The sequence below is a fragment of the Hibiscus syriacus genome, unplaced genomic scaffold, assembly GCF_006381635.1.
Source record: "Hibiscus syriacus cultivar Baekdansim isolate YM2019G1 unplaced genomic scaffold, ASM638163v2 tig00116962_pilon, whole genome shotgun sequence".
Lineage (NCBI taxonomy): Eukaryota > Viridiplantae > Streptophyta > Magnoliopsida > Malvales > Malvaceae > Hibiscus > Hibiscus syriacus.
Window position 1 is genome coordinate 5656248 of NW_024063488.1, and position 23240 is coordinate 5679487.

Below are 23240 nucleotides of genomic sequence, written 5' to 3' on the forward strand. Positions count from 1 at the left end.
TTTGGGAGCAAACAAGGGTTTCTCGGTCGTCGTACCATACCACCGACTAATGGCAACCTTCTTTGACGGATTGAGTTTCTTGTGAAAGAGACTAACCCAACTCGTTTTTTAGTTTCTTTTTGAATGAGCATCTCATGTCTTGGGACACTAAACATGGAATTTGTTGCTTTTGTTTCTGCACATCCCTTTTGTTTAGGAGTAACTTTTATTTGTTGGGTCGTCGTGTACGATAACCTGATTTTTGCTCGCTACCAATTTGAATGCCTGCCTGTACATGATGACCTTGTAATTGCGAATTTTATAGAATCTTCTCGTTCAAATAATAATAATAATATCTTAGAGATACACATGCATATACTCAAACTTTATGATTTATGAACCTTCGCTTCCTAAGCACTAATAAATTGAAGGTTATATGGACCGTGTTGGTTCAAGTGGTACACGGTCCAGTAGTAAGTAATTCAATATCGCTTAAGTAAATCTCATATTTAAAGTCATGTTTATGCATCAAACCTCTGTTGAGAAATTCATTTATTAAAATTAAGTGTACAGCACATATCGATCTAAATTAATCAAGACAAAATTATAAAGCAATACGTATAATTGGGCGAAATCTAAGGTTCCATTGGAGCATCCCATCATGTGCTTTCTGTAGACTTATCCAATTTGACGCTACATTCCTTATTTGGTAATTTGAAAAGTTTGAAATTCTTATATATATATTTTTTAATAATTATTAGAAATCGTTATTTTTTTTTTAATTTTTTCATAGTTATTTTAGGCACCAATAAATAATTTTATTTTATCATTCTTTATTATTTTAGATTTTTTAAAATCTTTTTAAAATTTATATAATTAAACAAGAAAATTAATTAGTTTTATTGTTTAGATTTTTTAGGTTTGAGGGATTTATGTGTTTGTTTGAAATACAAACGGTCAAATAATATATCTCAAAATTATACTTATCAAATGACTATCCGAGGTTTGAAGTATTAACATGTCAAATATTTAAATATATTTCATTAATTTATAATGAATTTTATGGAAAATCAAATCAATAAGGAAAAAGAGTGAACTGCAAATGTTTTGATATCAATCTTGTTATGAACAATGACCAGTGATGAGCGACAATTGACTACTAACGAAGGTCGAAAACATCAATGACTAAAATTGAATTTTTCAAAAGTTTAGTGACAAAATCAATTACAAATTAAATGACCTATACAATCCTCAAAAACGACATTTTAAGCATCAATATATACTCACCAAAATAACGTTATTTTGATTACCTCATCACGTTGACGGAACTGTCACCCAAATCAATATATTATTTATCATTAACAGTCCACTGATAAAAAAATAAAATTTAGTATTATAATCATATCAAATTATAGTTTAATAGTAAATTCAATATAAAAACAAAAGTTCGGTCATATTAGGTATAATTTATCTTATTAAATAAATAAATGACGTGTCAAAATTTTAGGGAGGGGGCATGACATGAAGGCGGGGCACAATTCAAGGGCAAGGGATATCTATTCCAAACAATCTCTCCCAATTCTCGTGTCTTTTGAGGGACTTTCCTTCTGCCATCATATAACCCCCACTGGAGGACCCTTTAGAAACTTATAAGTTGAAGCATTGATCAATGGACTTCGCGATTCACCTGTAGGGTAATATTGAATATTACAGATCCTTAGGAATTGAGCCAGATCGTGACAATGTAAGTACTTTGTCTTGTTTATTCTTCTTTTCCTCTAGGAGCTTTTTTTCTTGAGGTTTGATATTGGTGTCTGGCGAATTATATATCACCTCGTTGAATGCGTATATTCTATATACGATGCTTTGAGTCCATATATCATAAATGAACAAAGAAAGCAAAAGAATCCATTGTGGTCTTAGCTTTAATGTTTGGTGGGAAGTAGCTGTTGTTTCGGATATGATATGATACTTGCATTACAAGGTAAAAGATTTAAATAGTTCGGGTGGAGTTTGAGTTTGCCAACCGATCTGTCTTGCGTTTCACTCCTTTTACGTTTCTAACTCGCTATCGCCCACTCAGCGTTTTCTTTGAATTCTTCCATCTTCTCTGACGTTCTTATTTTATCAACTACACCCCATTTTTCTTGTTGCTTGGTTCTTTTACCAACAACTGAAAACTTAATTAGTTGAACTCGCATTTGTTGACGGGTCCTTGTAAGAAAATGACGGGAATAAAAAATAGTAAAATTGGCTGGTACAAGTTTGTAAGACCTCCATGTTATTGTCATCTAAACATTAGTTTCCGATTAGGAATTCCATGTTTTTTTTTTCTTGTTCATGTCAAAACAAGAAATGAAGCTCCATTGAGATAGAGAGATTGAGAGATAGAGAGAGTTGCATCGAACTTTACTCGATGGGAAAGCAGGGATCACCGAGACGGGCACGTCCCGTCTCACAGATTACTAACTCATTTTTCAGGACGAAAGATTATCATATTAGAAGTAGTACTTCAGATTCTTTGGGGGGCACTGATCTCTCTATTGGCAGGAGAATATTAGGGGGAGATAACTATGGGAATTCCAAAGTAGTTTTGCTCCATGGTCTGAAAGATGATTCCGGGAAGTTGAATCCTTGCAAGGGCGTTTATGTTGGGAAAAAGCATACATGGTTTAGGCGGAATGTGAAGTCAATTTCTTTTATGTTGTTGTTTATGGCTTTGATGTTGCTGTTGATGGTTTTCCTGTTCTTGCTTGATTCTCTGATGGTGTCACTTTTTGCTTCAGTAAACCTTCAAGGCAGTTCAACTTCAAGATATTCCAATGGCAGTGAGGTATGATTATTGTTTACAATTTTATTTAAGTTCTTCCCATTTCTATTCTGGAGACGAAATTTGGAAGTTAAAGAGGTTTCTGAATATCATCTGGCTTAAAATTAACTCTCTAAGAAGCAATTTTTTGGACTGAATTGCTTTCTCGGATCTGGGAAGGTCATGGATTGTCAAGGAACATAAAGAATCCGGTTAACATAGGCTAAAATGCATTCACATTGTTATTAATCATTGTTTTGTATTATTTATGCAATGAATTCTGAATTGAAACCAATTACCTGTTATTCATTTCCCTACATGTATGCTAAGGAGGATAGAACTGCCTATGCTCATGAAGAAAGACCATCAGTTCACATGTACAGCAGGCTTCTCAATTTGGCTTCCGGTTCTCTTGCAGAGGTATGCTTCTTAACTTGTATATTAAGCACATTAAATATTTTATATCACCTTAAAGAACTTAATATGAGTTAGTTTTTCCCTAACATTTGAAACTTTCCTTTGAATCCAGAAGGAGTTTAAGAAAGACAGTCTGAGGGACGAACCTTACTATCAAACATCCAAATGGAGACCTTGTGCAGATAAAAAATATCCGACTAGCCCAGGTAAATACCTTGCTTTGAACTTTATCTGCATATAGCAAAAGTATCTAGTGTTTGGTAACTGATAATGACAGCGTATAATCTATGGCCAACGATGTGAAACTGAATAATAACATGCTTCCATGCAATAAGTTCTTTTGCTTTTCTTTGTTGAGACAGGGAAGCCTGCAAAAAGCAATGGCTATATAATGATCAGTGCAAATGGTGGTCTGAATCAACAACGAGTAGCTGTTAGTTTCAATTTGCATTTTGTTCTTCTCTTCATTGTTTATTGCTTTTTACTTGCATTACAACTTGATTGTTGTTCTCTGCAGATTTGCAATGCAGTTGCTGTGGCATCTTTACTCAATGCAACTCTGGTTCTTCCTAAATTTCTTTACAGCAATGTATGGAAAGATCCTAGGTCTGAAACCATGTCTCATACAGTAAAACTTATCTTCTGGTTTCTTGTCATCACATTTTTTTTCTTGCTTTAAATTTCAAATGCAATCGATAACGAACAATTTTCCAATGGAAAACCAGCCAGTTTGGAGACATCTACCAAGAAGACTATTTTATGCGCATCTTGAAGGATGACATAGATATTGTAAAGGAACTACCTCCTCATTTGAAGTCCTTAGATACTGAAGCCATTGGTAGCATAGTACGTTGTCTTATGTTTCTATACATTGCTTTAAAAGCTTGTCTTCATTTCTCATGATAATCTAAAACCTCTGATCTTAGTGTTTTTTTTTTAACTCAAAGCAGATTACTGATTCAGATATAGTAAAGGAAGCAAAGCCGGATGATTTCCTTAGCAGTGTACTTCCCCTTCTTCTGGAGAAAAGAGTGGTTCATTTCCTTGGGTTTGGCAATCGACTTGGTTTTGACCCATTGCCTCCTCACCTCCAGGTCTGTGACATCCCCATGCAGGGTTAACTAGGATAATCATGCAAAAGAACTGAAATTTGGAAGAGCACTCACTAATCACTAGTGATCCTTGTTCTTGAAGTTAAATCATAATGTGAAGTGCTTTGCTCCATTGCAGAGATTAAGGTGTAAATGTAACTTCCATGCATTAAAATTTGTGCCAAAAATCCAAGAAACTGGTTCATTATTAGTCAAAAGGATAAAGAAATCCTATGCTGCACCCCGCCAATTGGATAAACAGTTGCTAGGAGATTTCACACCCAGAATCTCCTCCAAACAGCATAATGTTGCTAGAGGCACATCCAAATATCTTGCCTTACACTTGAGATTTGAAGAGGACATGGTTGCATACTCCCTATGTGATTTCGGTGGTGGAGAAAATGAGAAAAAAGGACTTCAAGCCTACAGAGAGATCCATTTTCCATTGCTCATTGAACGCTTGAGGAACACAAAGTAATATTCCTAGCCCCCTATCTGTCTTCTGCCATGGTTATTTTACTTATTGTTGTTTTCATGCACATATTTTGGCTGACTTGGTCTATTCTTTCTACCATTGCCTGCTTGTAGGCCTGTTTCTCCGGTGGAACTGAGGAAGTTGGGGAGATGTCCATTGACACCTGAAGAAGCAGCACTTGTGCTTGCTGCTCTTGGTTTCAAGCCTGAAACTTATATTTATCTTGCAGGGTCTCATATATATGGAGGAGATTCCAGGATGCACCCCTTTACCAGTTTGTACCCCAATCTGGTCACTAAGGAAACACTGCTTACACCCATTGAACTTGCTCCCTTCAGAAACTTCTCTTCTCAGGTATTTTAGCACTTTAGACAATTTTGTCAGATTCTACCATATTTAACTTACAAATGCCAAAGCAAAGCCGCTTTTCATAAAAATTTTCCTTGGATACAGCTAGCAGCTTTAGACTTCATAGCTTGTGCAACTTCAGACGTCTTTGCCATGACAGACTCTGGAAGCCAACTATCATCTCTAGTATCTGGATTCCGAACTTACTACGGTGATGGGCATGCTCCAACCTTGAGGCCTAATAAGAAGAGGCTAGCAGCAATTTTGGCAGAAAATAGAACCATAGGATGGAATACTTTTGAAGATAGAATAAGAAAAATGATCGAGGAAGGTCAAAGAGTGCGGGTGAGGGGCTCCGGTCGTAGTATTTATCGACAGCCACGGTGCTCAGAGTGCATGTGCAGATCTCAGTAAGGCAATATGAAAACCAAGAGCCTGGAACAATATGCTGCATTGGCGGCATTTCATTCCTTTTTTTATTTCATGATCATGATTGCTTCTTCATTCATTTGATTCAAAGTGTTAAAATATTCAATAATTTTGTTCACCCAAATTTTCATTTGCAATAAAAAAAAATGCATTACTAGAGAAGATTCTGGTTAATAAAGATGTTGCCATTTTCCAAAGTCTCTTGCGGAGACTTTTGCAAACATTGTTCAAAAAATTCTTCAACTTGAACAACTAATTCTTACAAGGAATGATGAATTGGATTAAACCTGAATAACCCAACTTGAATATATCATGGGAGATAGAGGCAAATGCAGTCTCTCAGCAATGAAAATCACATGAAACTCCATTCTTCAGGCTGTGATCATCAATCATCTTCACATATCTCCTTTAGCACTTCGATGATGATAGTTTATGATGGTGGGAAGAAACGATTGAGGTTGAAAGGGAGTGTGTAAAACTCTTCATTCCGGCTATCTCCTTTGAATGACCGAAATTTAACCCACCAGGGCATTCCTCTATCTCTGGCACTGTCTTTATAGTCGAGTGTGTTGTCCAGGAATACAGCAACGATTAACGCGACAGTTGGTGATGAAAAGAATATGGTATTAAGGAAATCATTGAACTGCATGCAAAACAAAAACATGTCAGTGTCATTGTTAAGAAAATCATTGAATACGACCAAGGAACACGTGGACATTTTAACTCACCCAGCCACCCCTGGTATGAGCAGGACCATGAAGAGCCTTTGCAGTGTATTCTCTGAAGTACTCGGGAACAGATAAACCTAAGAACAGAGCAACACCCACAATAAAGAGATTCCTCATAGAGTTCATGTTCGTAAATTGCAAGAACGACAGCCCCACGGAAGCTGAAAGCAATCAAAGCCATAGTTAGAAATAAATCAATACTAAGTAATGGTAATACAAAAGGGATATTGTGATACGCACCAACAAGACCAAACAAAACACAATACACAGCAGCAAATATGGTAAAAGGTATTGATGCAAACAAAGCTCCAAATTTTCCTGCAGATGTTAAATAAGTCAAAAGAAGAAACTATGACAGACATTCCAGAGAATAAAAAAATTCTAGTAACTTACCTAACATTGAGAAAAATATCATAAAGCCAGCTGAGATTTGAATGACCCTCCGGCTTCCGACTCGAGTGCTTCCAAGGAGCCCCACATTTTCTCTGTTATTTCTCGTGGAGTTAGTATAGTAGCATGTAATATTTTCAGAGATAGAAAGCAACATTACTTACGCAGAGACTGTTGAACCAGTCAGTGTTCCAAATAATCCATTCAAAAGGATCCCGATGCCTTGCCAGCCAATACCCCGACTAAGGACATGTGCTGGAGGCGGTGTGGCACTGGCTAGACGTGACGCGGCCTTGTACGCTCCGGTTGACTGTCAAAACAAACATTATTTGGTTCTTATTAACTAAATAACAGTGCGTTTAATTTAGTTTCTAGTTCTAATTATCAATACCTCAATCAATGAGACTAAAACAGCAGCCACCATTCCAAAAGCATGCCCAGCATCAAAAGTAGGAGCACCCCATTGAAGAGGATAAGGTATCTTTATCCTGATTGAATAAATTTCAGTCAGAAAAGATAACACAATCAAGTTCATCCTCTTTTAATGTCCTCTCAGTGTGCATAAAAATATTTTACTAATGGGGAACAGCTTTAGTACCAACCATGGAGCAGAAGAAATGAGGTTAGCCTTGTCAGTTCTGCAATTCAATTGGGTTAACTCTGGACGATGTTTATATGCACCACTTGCTGTCAAGAGATGAGCATATGCCCATATCACTGTGATTGATATAAGGAGAGCAAACCGTTCCAATATTGGAAGTTGTTTTAGCTGAAAATTCTTCAAGTACTGTTTTTTGACACAAAACATTATCAGATATATGGTACTCGCCCGTACAAGAGTTCGAAAACCAAATGCATTTTAAAGAAGATTAAGAATACTTTAAAGATGAATTTGACCTCAATTGATAAAGAAGTTAGTATCAATCTGTACCTGGGAGAAGGCTATAAATAGAATAAGCATGGGAATGCCGATTTCCACACATCGACCAACCTGATAGAGAGTTTAACAACAAATTAGAACTACATGAGTGATAAGACAAGAGGAACTTTTCATTCAATGATTCAAAATAGAATCATAGTTTCTATGTTATACCACAGGGAAGCCTCTATCAAACAAGCCAAAGCCCACTAGTGCAATGACTGGAACCATTCCAAGGGGGCTGAAGAACCTGAAAAGCCAAAAGGTTAATTTTTTATGTCAATAGTTCCTCAAATTGTGTTTCCTGAATTTGGGGACAGAATCTCCATTCAAGATTAAAATTGTACCTGGAGCAAATGGCCCACATCTGACTGTATCCCAGGATAATTTGTATGCTTGATGCTACTATTAATGCTCCTTGAACAGCTCTCATAGTGTTTATGAATCTCTGCACAATGCATACAAATAAAAGATCTTCTAATGAACCAACAGCTCATATCCTTTGATCTGAAATGCTACTAGGTTCCACCTTAGCCTAACTAATGAAGTATCCCTGATGTTTCAGTAATAAGATAGCGAGTGCACCGCTGCAACTTGTTTACAATTTCTTGTACTTACTAGGGTCATCAATAGTCAATACAGCTAAACAGTGTGAGCAAAAACAGGATGACAATTCACTGACGTGACTCTTTTGAAGACTTTGGTGCATGCAAGCGTTACAAAATCAACACTAAGCTGAGCAAGTGGGTCTCACAAATATTGACCTTAGGTCCTTGATGATTCTCCTTTTTCACAAGAATATTGAAAAAATGCAACCGTTACAAAGTATAAGATTGAAAAGTGTACTAACCACGTGATTGTCCTCGATACTCATCAAGGAAGTATCATGAATTATTGATATTATGGGAACCATGAAGGCATAAGACCCCCCAATCACGGTAGGCAACCGAGTCCCGAACAGTGTTTGTAGAAGTGTATTAATCCCTTCAACAAATAGTAGTGTCTGCACCACTCTTACTTTATCATCCTAAACCATAAAAAAGTGGGAAACCGTGTTTAAAAGAAAGTAAAAAAAAAAAGGATAAAAAATCATGTTAAACACACGTCTTATGCTTTGTGTGTATATGATAAAGAAAGGAAATCTGAAGAATATCCAAAGGCCAGAAAAGAAGAGAATCAGTGAAGAATTCTATTCATTCAGCATATAAATCAAAGTGACATACATCAGTTCCACCCATCAAAGGAACAAGAAAAGAAGGGATCATCACAGCAGTTCCTAAAGCCAAGATGTAATGTTGAAACCCCAAAGCTATAGTCTCCCCTGCTTCCACAAGCAAAATATGAGCGTTACAACTTACAAACACAAAACAAACCGATAATGCGGAGAAAAAAGATTATTTTTTTAAGGAAAAAAAAAACAGGACACACCCCAAGAAGGATTTGAGTCAATGCAGTACTCTAATCCTTGAAGTTGATCCATCGGTAGGTGGCTTATTTCTTCAGGTTTTGGAGCTGCCATAGCTTAACCACCAAATGAATCAAAGAATCGATAGGTAAACCCGATGAACGTAATGAATCAACAAGGAAACTGAGGGTGAGGATCAATAATCAATATGAAAAAGAGAATAAAGAAACAAAATATGGACTGCGAAAAAGGGTATATAGAGACTAGGAATGAAGTAAGAAAGCAACGAAAAATTAGGCACTTTGCCGCCCACTAAAAAGGCTTTATTTTTCCTATGCTTCTGTTTATTTACTGTAGAGAGGGAGGGCTTTCTTTTTATTATATATATATATATAGGGAAAAGGTGCCGTTAACTGTTTCCTATTTGTTCCGAAATTGCCCCTTAAGCAACCTGCCAAACTTAATATTACCGTTGGTCTCATTAATACATTAATAAATTGATTTCTACAACTCAGCTTCCTAAATTAATGCTTTTCCTTTTTTTTTAATCACTAATATTCGATCTATTGAACGATTAATATAGATTAGGTAATGCAAAGGCGATAGCGATCCTTTCAACCCAGTTTGCTTTATTCGCAAACGTCATGATTCAAACCACTAGCTTTGCTTAAGAGATCGAATGTCTCATCCCACTAGATCAACTAACTATTTTAAAAAACAAATATTTTCGGTTTGGCTATTTAAATTTATTTTTTAAACTATTTCAAGAGTGCTTAAATATTAATTAAATACTTAACATTAAGAATAGGAAAAGGAAATCGCTTTAGCATATTATTATAAGCAACCATTAATCGGACGTAAATACTTCTATTTGGTAATACCATAACATTGCATCAACTTGAATTTGCAAACTGTTGTACAAGTTCTCTCTTACCATTACAGGCCACAGCACCATCGTTACATAAAAAATACTCTCTCTATGTATACTCTATTTTATAATTCAATATATATATATTACTTATAATCTTTTTTCCCCTTGAAAGCAGAGTAAGAGAGAAAACGTAGGGACATTATACAATTTTTTTTAGTAAAAAATAATGGAAATTAAAAAGTAAACCTTTTGCTTTGAATATCCATCTCTTAACACTTAACTTCCCTATCAAATTCCTATTAAAATGAGCTTTATGTCATCTCCAGCCCTCGTCTCTACTCTATAGCATCTCTATATTTACTCTAGAGATTAAACAATAATTCATCTCCAGCGCTATCTCTACATTTCCATCAACCCTACTTTATTCACAATATTTAACTATTATAATATTAATTTTGTAAATTTAAAAAAAATCAGAAAAATATAAAAAATCAGAAAAATTACAAAAACAATTAGTATGATTATTTATCTAATTTTAATGTATTTTTATCTATCTTATAATTTAATCAAAAATAAAAAAAACTGATTTTTGTAGCGTTGCTACAGTAGCACGCTACATGTAGCGTTGCAAACCCAAATATCTTCAAAGTGAAGATGTATTTAGCGCAGCACTGGAGCCTCTACAGTGCATCTCTATCTTCACTCCAGCGCAGCGTTGGAGATGCTCTTAGTGCCTTACTCTACTTTTCTTTTTCTTTTTCATCCTACTTTTTTGCCTTTTGTTTTTTCCTTTATGTACTTTATTCTCTTTACTAAGTTTTTATAGTTAACATCACTACATCAGATTACATTCAAAAATTAATGTATCAATTAAATTATAATCTAATACAATAATTAGTATAATATTTAAGATAATGTTATTCAATGTATTTAAACACATATTATTTTTAAATTTAAGAATTTTAAAAATAATAATTAATTTAAATATTGTACAAAACAATTATTGTTGTAATTAGACAATTTGATCTTGCTACATTGTCATTTTAGTTTTTGTTTCATTAAAGTGACAATTATTAGGACTTGATAAATAAAATCAGATTTATGTTTTCCGTTCGCGTCTCATGTAACGCCAGTCATCAAATTATTCGAAGTTAATTATTTTCATGGTGCATCATAACAATATACAAACAAAGACTATTGTTGTATTAATGTAGACGTGAATAAATTTAAGATTTATCTTTGGTATCTCAAAATTAGTATGTTTGGTTATGAGTTTTTTAAGGTCTTATATTGTTTAAATATGATTTTTTTATTGTTTAAATGTAATCTTTTACATATACATTTAGTGAGTGATTGAAGATAAGATTAATACATATGCATTGTCACTGTCGTCTAAACCAACAAGTGCGAATATAAATATGTGTCTTTGACACGCTCATAGTTAATTTATTCTTTTTAGACAATTTCTACATCAACATAAAACGTCTTCCGAAAAGTAATTCTTATGTATTGTGCTTTCTATAAAAAATATTTTTTAAGTAGTAAATTTTCATCCTACCTGACATAAAAAATATCAATATGAGAAATAATCTAAAATATGTTTCAAATTCAATATTAAATTTTTAAAGGTGATATTTAAGTAAAAAAAACTCAGTATGTGAGTGTGAAAAATAAATAAAATAAACAATATATATATATACTAAAATCTGAAAGCGAGGACATAACCAATAAAGAAAAAAGGAACAGAGCAGTCTGACTAGGCACCAACGTGTGCGATTCTCCGAGGCCCTCATTTATACAAATCACTGCCCTTTTGTGATTGATACAAATGCAACATTCAACATTGTCTTGTATGATGAACTGAATACGTACCTTTTATGAATTATAATTATTTAGGTTGGAAGTGTGAGCTGATGTAAAGAACTCAAAATATCAAATACAGGTGCAGCAGTAGAGACTTACTCTTGAATAAAATCATTGTAATGATTTTTTTAAATTAAATTAAAATAGTGTCTGAAATGTAACTTTTCAAACTTTAACGGTGAAAAAAAAACCAACTCAAACATTAGTGATATTTTATGTAGTTTACCCTTGCAATATTCATGTGAGTCGTCGATTTCTGGGGGTGGGTTGAATAAGGACAGGACAACAGCGATATAAGTTTACGGTTAAGATATGGCACTAGCGTTGAGATGGCCGAGTTGCCCTAAGGCTCAACACTCTAAGATTTTTACAGGTATCGGCATGTATGGTACTTAATTGGCTTAGCTTCAGCTACTGAGACATAAATGCACCACCCAACAGGAAAGGCCTACGTTTATATGCCCCGTACAGTGTGATTATAGGACTTTCAATATCATGTAATTATGGGAAAATATAGAGCCTATTTTCCCTGTGCATATAAACGACAGAGATAATTATGTGGACATGAACCCAAATGAAAAATGATGAAACAGACTATCCTTGTAGTAAAATGGAATGGACTCCTATGAAATAAGTGCCTCGGATTACGATGGAAATTGGAAAGCATCGGCCATGATTGAGAACCGAGAATATGCTTTCATGAGGTAGACAAAGCGGATCCCTGTTATATTATTGCCAATTTGCCATTCCTTTCGGCCTTGGAAAGCGAGTATAAAGGAAGACATTTTTGACCTACTCTAAGGGATCCAATCTGAATCTCGATTCAGATTTGTTTCCCATTTTCTAAAAAACAAATAAATCTGAATCTAGAATATTATGCAAAAGGGATAGCTTTCTTAACTTTGTCAATAACATAGGTCAAGGTTAGGTTACTGCGAGAAAGCTGGTGAGCAAAAGGCTTCATACATTCGTAATACAGCTAGACAACACTTTCCACCAACAGGTTTACGATTTAAAAAGATTGTCATCATATGAATAACTAATCTATGATCAAATCCATAAAAGCTGCTTTCGAAATATTGGCCACCGTTTTCACATTAATCAAAGCAACATTCTATTTCACAACAAAGATTCTCAGCTCCACAAGATTAAAATGGAGTTACAATTAGGCAAGTAAGGTATTTATATGAGTTTAACTCTAGGCATTAAAAGGTGAAGAAAAACAAAAAGGTGTTCCTAGCCTCAAAATTGTTTACTAGGCAATAAGAACAAGCTCTCTTTTGTCCCTCGTCGTTTCTGCTGCCTGCAATTTGACAACAAAATGGTTTAGCACTATTTCATAATTAAAACCATGCAGCCATGAAGCTGATACTCCATTCCAGATTATAAATGCTTGAAATTGAAAGAGGGAGATGAGAACAACTATCCATCAAGTTATAGGGCTAACGCAAAAGCTGTGTATCCCGTTCCAGCGTTACAAGCTGATAAAAGAACAGTACACGCTCCAACAGTACATAGAGAATCCTGTGCTCCAGCAGGAAGAGGATTTCTTCAATCATTATCCACCTGGAAGTTAGATGAAATGACGAGACTGAGTCGATAAAAGAATGCAAAACTTAACAAGTAAAACTTTGAGCGTGTCCAATGTTTAAAATTAAAATATAATAAAATTACTTTATTTTAATTAATTATAGTGTGATTTGTTTGATTGACATGAATTTTCCATATTAGTTGAGTAATACATTTTTAGCTTACTTCGGATTCGGACATCCTTACTTTAACTTTAGGATAAATTATATGTTTAATATCTAAACTATTAGTTTTATTTCGTTTTAGTATCTAAATTTTCATTTGTTTCAAAATCATACCTGTCAATTATTTTTTATTTCATTTAGTACCACGTGGTTAAACACGTAACGGAAATTATGCACATGTTATTTTTTATGGATAAATTATATCATTCATCATTTAACTATCTTTTCACTCCTATTTTGGCTACTAAAGTTTAAAATTTTCATTTAACTACTCAATTTTTAAATTGCTCATGTTTTAATCACTCTAATTTATTTTATTAATTTGTGACATTACATTTTTATTTTATTTTATTAATATATAATTAAAATAAAAAATAAAATTGAAAGTTATAGTGATTAAATTAGGAGTAATTTGAAAGTTAATTAATTAAATTAAAAAAAATAAACTCCAATGACCAAAATAGGAGTGATAAGATATTTGAGTAATATATGATGTAGTTTACTCATGAAAAAATGTCATGTTGTAATATTTCCGTTAAATATCTAACAGTGAGGTAAAAAATAAATATTAAGTATGCTTTTAAATTTAAATAAAATATTTAATTGTTAAAATAAAATAAAATAAATAATTTAAATACTAAACTTATAGTTTATCCTCGTCCTTAAGATTGTGATAGTTGGAGTATTTGGCGTGAACAAGGTCTCACATCAAATGTGAAAACAACAATATTGTAAATCATTAATGCAATGAGTCCACCAACACTAGACTCCTATGGGCTATGGAACATTTCAGAATATACCAAATGTCATCCCATTCAAAATGAGATATTGGGCAGACGACAACATCCGCCTCCAAACCTTCTTTCATAATCTATTAAATTCCAAAGTACGTAAATCTGATATACTCAACACGTAACTTAATGACAATGAAGATATTTTGTCACTTATAAATATCTCATTTGCTTTTGCAAAAACGATAGCGCTAGGGATATCCACCGTGATAGAAATAGCAAAAATATCTGACGAGTAAATGAAAAAAAAATTGGAAAAGGAAGCAATAAGTCTTTTGAGTAAGATAAGATGTTTGATACTAGTATTTGTGAATAGAGAAAATTGAATCTTTATTTTTATAATATTTGATCTGGATTAATTAATCAATAGATCGAATAACAATGATTAATTAAAAAAAATAGAAAAGCTCCCACGAGTGAACAATAAGGCTACTATTTTGACAAATAATCAAATACAATCTATTGTAATTTCACAACTTAATGGTCTTTAAATCATCATACCATCAAGTTGACTGTCCCCTACACAAATCATTCTCAAATCTACCTTACATCACTGTGTAAACGTCTATAAGCCTCACGATTAAACAACACTTATTGACATCCTTCGAATCGAACGGTGAGGGTACAGGCTCAGTTTATTTGGGTAGCAGGGGATGCATACGAGTGGCGCATGTATCCACCGCAGCACTAAGAAAGGAACACGTGACTCTCCATGTGTTGAGCTGTCACGGGAAAAGCCTCACGGCAAATAAAGAAACCAACAGAGAGTATAATCGAGTTATTAACATCCTATATAAAAGCGTACATATATTTTCCCTTTAAAGCCAGAATATAACAAATTCAAATAATTCTAGACACGACTCATCAAACGAACCCTATAACTTTACATCCTACAAATTGCCCATCATTAACCATTTAATTTTTGTTTTTTGTTTTCTTAAAGGAAAAAACAAACAAACAAACCCTAGCAAAGACGGCAATGGATTTCACCTCCGTCGTCGCCAAGAAAGACACCAGCAGTGGCACAGCGCTTCTCCTAGGACGTTACGAGGTCGGAAAGTTACTCGGACACGGCACTTTCGCCAAAGTTTACTACGCGCGAAACGTCAAAACCGATGAGAGTGTGGCCATCAAAGTGTTGAACAAGGAGAAAATCCTCAAATGTGGCTTAATGGCTCAAATTAAGCGCGAAATCGCTATCCTCCGCCGTGTCCGCCACCCAAACATCGTACAACTCTTCGAAGTCATGGCCACCAAGACTAAGATCTACTTCGTAATGGAATACGTCCACGGTGGTCAGCTCTTCCAGAAAGTCGCCAAAGGCCGATTAAAAGAAGACGCCGCCAGGAAATACTTCCAGCAATTGATCTCAGCTGTTGAATTCTGCCACGCACGCGGCGTTTACCACCGCGACTTGAAGCCCGAGAATTTACTCCTCGACGAAAACGGGAATTTGAAAATCTCTGATTTCGGGTTAAGCACGGTTTCGGATCAGATCAGGCAAGACGGTTTGTTCCATACTTTTTGCGGGACCCCTGCATATGTAGCACCGGAAGTTCTGGGGAGGAAAGGATACGATGCGGCGAAAGTAGATATATGGTCTTGCGGGGTGATTTTGTTTGTTCTAATGGCAGGGTATTTACCTTTTCATGACCATAACATTATGGCCATGTATAAGAAGATTTGCAAGGGTGAGTTCAGGTGTCCCAAATGGTTTTCACCCGATTTAATTCGGTTACTTACAAAGCTTCTCGATACGCACCCGAAAAAGAGAATAACGATATCGGAAATCATGGAGAACCGTTGGTTTAAAAAGGGTTTTAAGCATATTAAATTTTACATTGAAGACAATAAATATTGTAGTATTGAGGACGGTGACCACGACGTAGGATCAAGCTCGGACCATTCAACATACTCAGAGTCGGGTGCTGAGTTCGAAACTAGGAAGAAAGTCGCTTCACTGCCGAGGCCAGCTAGTTTGAATGCGTTTGATATTATATCGTTTTCGCCGGGGTTTAACTTATCTGGATTATTTGAGGAAGGGGAGGAAGGGTCAAGATTTGTGTCTGGGGCACCAGTTTCGAGAATTATATCAAAATTGGAAGAGATAGCGAAGCTGGTTAGTTTTACAGTGAGGAAAAAGGATTGTAGAGTTAACTTGGAGGGTTCTAGAGAAGGCGCAAAGGGGCCATTAGCGGTTGCTACTGAGATTTTCGAGTTGACGCCTTCTTTGGTTGTTGTGGAAGTGAAGAAGAAAGGAGGGGACAGAGGAGAGTATGAGGAGTTTTGCAACAAAGAACTGAAACCTGGGATAGAGAATTTGACACGGGAGCAATCACCGGAACCGGAACCGGCACCCGCACCTGCTGATGCCGATAAATCTTATGCCATTTCAGATACGGAAGAGAATTGAAAGAGAGGATGAAGGGAGAAGGGCAATCTTTTTCTTCTCTTTCAACTCTTGGGATCCTGTATCATGAAAAAAGGTATCTTTCGTTATGCTACATGTGTGGAGCTTGAGATGACAGATGCATTTGTATGATCTATTCGTGCTTTGAGAATGGCAGATTAGATCGCAGAGAGTTGAATACAAAGTTCTACTGATCCGGATCCCAGCAATTGCACTTTTGTAGTTTTAATTAATTAGCGTGACGAGAGATTATTATATAGACCCTACTCACTATATTATATATAGTGTTTCTTCCCAGAATATTATGCGACATAAGTTTTTATACATATCATCCTTTATTTCAATCTTACACTAGATTCATCTCTGTTTTTCCTGTCCTATTTTATTTCAAACCACTTTTAGTGCAATAAAGTTTTCAACAACAAAAACACAATGGAGGATTGAAACTCTATACCAAACACCATTGGAGGTTTCAAAAAGAAAAGCTAATGGAGATCAAGTGAAAATGCCAGATTCTACATAGACAAAAATACCAATCAAGAAACTCCGTTGCATATCAACAACAGATTCTTTGAAATTAAAGCTGAACAAGTAAACGTTCCAGCATTACAAGCTGATAAAAGAACCTTATGTGCTCCAACAATAGATAGAGAATCCTGTGCTCCAGCAGGAAGAGGATTTCTTCTATCGCTATCCACCTGGAAGTTAGATGAAATGACGAGAATGAATCGATTTCATCGATAGTTTATTTGTGATGGAGCGGCACAGACAGATTAGAACCGTATCCCATTTTGCATCAATTAATCTTTTAACGCTCTTATGGTGACACCTGTTCACCATATTCTATCTTATCCACGAAATAACAAAACTACTCCATATCACTTTTCCGTTTCAAAACAGTGAAAAACTTTCTATCTTTATTCAGATATAATTTCAACTTTCTGAAATCAACATTTAATCTTATAAGACACTTTCTGAGGTTTTCGCTCTTCATCCTGCCTGGGCAGGACAGGTGAATTGCTATCACCATCAGATTTGTCAACCATTGATTCACTTCGACAATTTCTATAATCAATTTCTACTATATCATACAAATTTTATTCTATTAACAAGACAATACTCCTTACACTATCAGATCAAAAAAATTCCACTTTGAGTTGACATGTACACAGTTTTAAACTTCATTTGACTTAGGTTTAAGCATAGAATCGGCTAAACCTTAGCTCTGATACCATTAAATGTAACACCACAACTCGTATCCGACCCGGATCCGAGTCCGACGTGTCACATTGACTTTTTAAAACTTATATTTGTATACCAATATGAAAAATTCCACTTTTATTCAATATAAGTTCATAATTCATATCATTAAAATAAAAGTATCTTCAAAACTGATCAGAGCATATATAATTCAAAACATTAATTACATGCCAACTATTTCCAATCACCAAATGCAAATAATTCTAAACTCTTTTCTGATTTGATCATAGGAAAAGAGAGGTTGACCTGTCTTGCCTTGACTATCGCTGCTTCGCTTCTCTATTTGCTTCAAGAAACCTACATGTGAAACACTCACACGCTAAGTCGATGACTTAGTGAGGCATATAAAACGTATAAGGTAACTATAACTCTTAACAATTAATGCATAATTCATATAATCAAATCATAAAACCTTATACACACATTCATGTAATAATATGTAAATACAATTATATCATCGTATCATATGATATTGTGCATTGTTTCATGTTCATATAATCATTTATTTTACCTTACTCAGCTTATAACACATTCACTTGTTATCATTTAACTCAATCCCTTTTTCATAATTCTTAGTCATATAATATCTATACTATAGTCATCTATCTTATTTCTTATTTCCATTTATTTCTATTTATCATATAACTCATAGACTCTTGCTATATATTCTATATCATATCTTTGTGTACTAATTCTTTATATTCTATTAGTTTGTTTTTTTCACACAATTTGCCACATAAACATATTATCATAACCTATTACAATTTTAATTTCTATAATGTTCTCATGTGATTTCATTTTCTAGATCTCTGTAGTATGTTTTATATCACTTAAGAATTGAATCAGTTTTAAATCATCATTTCATTGAAACATATGGATTTTTCTATACAACATATTTCTATATATATATTCCCTATTTGATGTACTATTTATTTATCTCCATTAATTTATCTAAATTCTCATTTCCAAGTAAAATTCTATTATACTAGTTCATCTACAAAGTATATTCTCACTATACAATCATAACTATTCTATTCATATAATCTTATACTCCATCATTTTATTACATATACCTATACTTATGGAATTCATAACATGTCTCATGTAATTACTTGAAACATATCATATAAGTTCATTATAATCTCATATATTCCAACATATCAAACGAACATAATTTTTAACATAGATAATAACATATGCAATACATACAACCATTACACTCATATTCAAGCACACAATTACATAACAATCATATCAAATTTATTTATATTATCTCTTTATTAGCCCATGTATATTACTGAGAACTTAAGGTATAAGAGTACTGCGAGGTTGTGTACTATGCTGTCACCACAGCTCGTATAAATGCACCGAAGTGCCACGTAGAATTGCACCGAAGTGCCACATAGAAATGCATCGTAGTGACATATAAGATGTCCCTAAGGACCACGTAGAAAATTCCTTAAGAATCATATACATATGCTAAGGACCAAATATGTGTCTCAAAAGACCTCATACATGTTCCAAAGAATACATATATGTCCCGAATGACCGCGTAGACCCTCTACTCTTGGCATGCCAACTATACTTATGGCTCTCACCTCATATAAAATGAGCATTATTTCTTATCATTTCATGTCTTCACATGTTCGTATCACATATGCATATAATTTCATGTTATATCCTCATATGGTCACATAAACCATATAACATTTTCGTGTGATCTCATAGTTTATCATATGTTCTCTTATGTTTACATTTATCATATAGCATATATATATATATTCACACATCACATGCACATGTTCATATCATTCCTTATGTCCATGTCGTATAACTTATATAATCATACAAATCACTTATACCAGTTCGTTGTGCCTATCACACTATCATATATTCATATAAATCATGTAACATATGCATTAACATATACACTCATAACAAACAATTCTCATATTCATGAACTCATGCATAATACGGTAGGAAATAGACTCGTCGCAAGTCTTATTTCCATTAAACCTCATATTTTATCTAATATGCACTCACCTGGCCTCACTAGTCAATTCGATCACTTATCTTTCCCTTGATCGATCTTACTTGCCAAATATTCCGGAATTGCTTTAAGCTTAAAATCTACATAAATATACATTGATACATATCAATATCTAATTGATGTATTCTAATCAATCATTTTGTAGACCAAAAGAAAGGTCTAATTCTATTTCTCCTTGAAGTGCATCGGTACACTCTAAAGTATATCGATGCATCCCTTAACATGTGCATCGATGCACTACCCATGCATCGATGCACTAATTGCATTCGATGTTTCCATTTTTAAGGGATGCATCGATGCACTTCCTGTGCATCGATACACACTGAACAATTTATGGAAATTTACTCTTGATGCATCGATACAGGTTGAATGTGTATCGATGCATTAGCCCAGAATTCCAAATTTTTTACACGAAAATCACTCAACTTAGCTCAATTGTGCCATAATTCAACCCATTTCATATCCTTAACTTACCTACTTTACTTAAACCAATTAATACTCATTTATCACATCTTAAACCTCAAAATCCTATCCACCCCTGTGATTCAAAAATTAAACTCAATTTTTCAACATGTTCTAAATCCACTTCTAACACCTAATATCTCTTAATTCAATCATTGACAAGTCAAATTCAACTTCAAAATATACTAACTCCCTCTATTTCAGTAATTCACTTAAAAACTCTTCATATTTAATCCTTCGTAACTCATCCATTTTGAAGTTTCAACATGCTTTAATCTCTAAATAATCTTTCTTATCACCCCAAGAATCAAAACTAAGCTTAAAACTCAGGAATTAACCAGTTGAAATTAAACTTACCTTTGCTATGGAGCTTACGGGAAGAGAAGAAGAAGAAGGTTGAATCAAAGTCTCCAGACTTTTCTATTTTCTTCCATCCCTTTCCACGTGTCATCTCCTATATAAAGGAGAAATAAAAATTCTTCTTACGAAATTACTATTATACCCTTCAATATTTCCACAATTACCATTTAATATAACACTAAAATTTTCTATTTAAGTCCTTGAACTTTTAACTTGTTTCAAAATTGAGCACAAAGTTTCCAAAAATACTTTTTAGTCACTAACTCTGATTTAGGATGTTACACTTGTGGCCTGTCAGAAACATAAGCAACATGAAGGTACAAGGTAGAAAGAATGATGTGAATATATGATTGTTCCAATCAAATCTTCAAGTGGGAGATTGTTGAAAAATCAAAAGTTTGGCCAAGTGGCTAATTTGGCCACTTTCAACATTCATCAATTGTGTGTGATTTTCGGTGGAAAAGCACAGAAAGTTGGAAAACAAATATAATTCCACCGAAAGTTGAATTGAAAAGTGGATGGTATAATTGCAATTTAGTTCTTGTAATTTAAGGTATTTACAAGATTAGTTCTTAAGCTTCAACTATAAATACTTTAACCCATTTAGCTTCAAAATCATCCCAAATCATTATAGTTTTCTCCCAATACTAGAGAATTTAGAGAGTTTCTTGAGAGTTGTTTTCTTTTTTTTATCAAGATAGTTGTAATTCCTATTTTCTCATAGTGAAATTCTTCTACCGTTGCTCGTGGTTTTTACCCTATATTATTTAGGGATTTTCCACGTAAAATTTATCTTTTTTATCTTCATTTTTATTTTCTCAAATTATCAGTTGCGATTTTGCTTTATCCGATAGTCGTATTTCGCATCAGAATAGCCATCCATTCATGGAAACAGCGTTGAAGAAGCTGATCATCGCTAGCCATCCTCAAACGGTAACCCAAGCAGCTTTGGGCAATTTGTATTACTTCCGCGAGAAGTTTTGGCTTGGTGTAAGTATATGCGTAAGCAGTGCACAGTTAACATGTGAACCCTGTGGATCCAAAGCTACAAAAGAATGAGAATAGGGGATGTAGGTGCGTGGGTTGTTTCCCCCTTAAATCATTTTTTTGACATGTCGGAAAAAGACAGTCTCCAATCTAGCATTATGTTATTTGCATTCCCATCGATTGTTCATTGTATTTGCGAGTCGGGTTCTCAGGTTTTTTACCAAAGAGATTTAAAAGTATTAAAGACTGCCCAGAAGAAGCAAAATTGTTGTCATCGCTATAAAACTATTTATGAGCTGTTGGTATATATAGATAATAATTAGTGAAATGTGCATATACATACAAGTGTAGAATATTAGTGTATCTCACGCCCCAAGTGCCCATGTAACATATTGCGGGCTTTTTGCCAAATTACGAAATTGAGATATTTCCATGTACTTATCCTAAAATTGTGCGTGTGTGTTTCGGATAGATCCATTTGAATTCTGTGTCGTTGAATCAGATAAGAGTACTGAACCTTAGAAAACATGAAGCTTTGTGATTGACGATTTGATGAATGTGGGGTGTGTGTGTGTATATATATTCATCAAATATTCATTCATTCATTGGCAAGTCATGTTGATCAGCTACCCATCCCTGGCTAGAGTTTTGTTCATCAATCCAAACAACTACAAACACCCATTAATTTGAGCATATTAAATCCAAGCCTCTTCATCATTTTCCATCTCCGGCTCATATGGAGGTATCACTGGACAGGAAGAGCATATGAATTACATACCCTAATGAATTCCTCTAGCAACAAAGTGAAGCTACTGAAATAGCAGATAAAAAATAGAGTACAGGCACTGGTGGCTAATCGAAGGAAAATAAATGAACCACTTACAAACTTATATTATAACAAGAGCTAACAAAATGAGGTAATAACTCCTGGAGGGAAAATGAAAACAAAATGGTAGGCTGCTGCAAAATCTTAACCAGCTCTGACCATGTTGAGTGCAAGTATTTGAATGATGCCATTCTTTACCTTTTTTAACTTTTGGATTGCTGAGAAAGGAGAATTATTATTTCCTATTAAGGACATGAGTGTTAGTGTTTAACAAATGGAACTCACATCAGAGAAGACAATAACATCCTTATTAAAGAATGATGAATGTTGATAATATTACCTCGGAATAGCGGACATAATGATGATGATGGTGATGCAAGTAAGAAGATTTGACAATTGTTTCCCACTTGGTACCAGTTGCAGGTATCTTAGGTTCCTGTCTTTTAGTATTAAAACGAGTGCCGTTGAAAAATTTGGAAAATGAATTTCTTGATGCAACTGCAGGCAGTGCATGCGAAAGCCAAGACTCCGATTGTGTTTTCAGTAACAGATGAGGTAGAGGAGCATAGTCAGAACCACAGTTGGATTCTCCTTGATCAACTTGGACTCTGAGATA

The 23240-nt window shown here is 34.4% G+C and overlaps 3 protein-coding genes across 6 annotated transcripts; 2 read left to right on the plus strand and 1 right to left on the minus strand.

Moving 5' to 3' along the window:
* Positions 1–2141: 2141 nt before the first annotated feature.
* Positions 2142–5710, plus strand: LOC120189984 (O-fucosyltransferase 8-like). Of its 4 annotated transcripts, none has more exons than XM_039193118.1 (10): positions 2142–2812; positions 3119–3208; positions 3318–3411; positions 3568–3638; positions 3723–3833; positions 3935–4051; positions 4156–4299; positions 4436–4770; positions 4885–5125; positions 5225–5710. In XM_039193118.1, exons 1-10 carry the CDS (start codon positions 2396–2398, stop codon positions 5531–5533), a joined length of 1929 nt encoding a protein of 642 aa, XP_039049049.1. In that variant the 5' UTR covers positions 2142–2395; the 3' UTR covers positions 5534–5710. The 4 variants fall into 4 exon arrangements, with proteins under 4 accessions (XP_039049049.1, XP_039049050.1, XP_039049051.1 ...); XM_039193119.1 differs by having other exon boundaries at positions 3321–3411; XM_039193120.1 differs by having other exon boundaries at positions 2146–2812; positions 3723–3811; positions 3931–4051.
* Positions 5711–5833: 123 nt separating this feature from the next.
* On the minus strand, positions 5834–9337 carry LOC120189985 (nucleobase-ascorbate transporter 2). The gene is made up of 13 exons (XM_039193122.1): positions 9014–9337; positions 8809–8906; positions 8436–8612; positions 7933–8033; positions 7760–7835; positions 7598–7657; positions 7269–7453; positions 7058–7154; positions 6831–6976; positions 6670–6761; positions 6517–6594; positions 6277–6437; positions 5834–6191 (listed from the first exon to the last, which is right to left on the minus strand). The coding sequence occupies exons 1-13, from the start codon at positions 9102–9104 to the stop codon at positions 5979–5981; spliced, it is 1575 nt and encodes a 524-aa protein (XP_039049053.1). The 5' UTR covers positions 9105–9337; the 3' UTR covers positions 5834–5978.
* A 5825-nt stretch (positions 9338–15162) lies between these two features.
* LOC120190389 (CBL-interacting serine/threonine-protein kinase 12-like) lies at positions 15163–16961 on the plus strand. The gene has a single exon (XM_039193476.1). The coding sequence runs from the start codon at positions 15249–15251 to the stop codon at positions 16680–16682; it is 1434 nt and encodes a 477-aa protein (XP_039049407.1). The 5' UTR covers positions 15163–15248; the 3' UTR covers positions 16683–16961.
* Positions 16962–23240: the final 6279 nt, after the last annotated feature.